We start from the raw sequence: 793 nt of genomic DNA on the forward strand, positions 1-793 counted from the left end.
CGGCCTGGTGACGGTCCCCTTCACCATGAGCAGAGAGTTCACCAGATCAGAGAAGCAGGTGATTGTCAACGCCTTGCAGGGCTTCCACAGCAAAACCTGCATCCGATTCGTCCCCCGTAACAACGAGATCGACTACATCAGCGTGGAGAACAAAGTAGGATGTTACTCCAGTCTGGGCAAAGTGGGAGGCAGACAGGTGGTCTCTCTCCAGAGGCTGGGCTGCGTCTACTACGGCATCATCCAGCACGAGCTTAAACACGCTCTGGGCTTCCGGCACGAACACACCAGGAGCGACCGCGACGACTACGTCAAGATCAATTGGGCCAACATCGACCCTCAGATGGCCTACAACTTCGACAAGCAGGTCACCAACAACCAGAACACTCCCTACGACTACACCTCCATCATGCACTATGGAAAAACAGCCTTCTCCATCAACGGGAAGGACTCCATCACCCCCATCCCCAATGCTAACGTCCAGATCGGCCAGAGGCAGGGCTTGTCCTCCTGGGACATCACAAGGATCAATAAGCTCTACAGCTGCTAAAAACAACACATCTTATCCAAAGTTATCAGTTATGAAAACAAGTTTCTGTTAAAGGTCCTATGACATGCTGCTTTATGAATGCTTTTATATAGACCTTAGTGGTCCTCTAATACTGTATCTGAAGTCTCTTTATATAGGCCTTAGTGGTCCCCTAATACTGTATCTGAAGTCTCTTTTATATAGACCTTAGTGGTCCTCTAATACTGTATCTGAAGTCTCTTTATATAGACCTTAGTGGTCCCCTAA

General features: G+C 48.8%; 1 protein-coding gene across 1 annotated transcript in view; it reads left to right on the forward strand.

Moving 5' to 3' along the window:
- The window catches only part of LOC116056381 (high choriolytic enzyme 1-like), an 890-nt gene extending 306 nt beyond the window's left edge, over positions 1–584 (forward strand). Inside the window, exon 1 of the mRNA XM_031308561.2 lies at positions 1–584. This exon is cut by the window's left edge and continues 306 nt beyond it. Within this exon, the coding sequence (XP_031164421.1) occupies positions 1–547 (547 nt within the window). The 3' untranslated portion in view covers positions 548–584.
- Positions 585–793: the final 209 nt, after the last annotated feature.

This window comes from Sander lucioperca, chromosome 9, assembly GCF_008315115.2.
Source record: "Sander lucioperca isolate FBNREF2018 chromosome 9, SLUC_FBN_1.2, whole genome shotgun sequence".
Classification (NCBI taxonomy): domain Eukaryota; kingdom Metazoa; phylum Chordata; class Actinopteri; order Perciformes; family Percidae; genus Sander; species Sander lucioperca.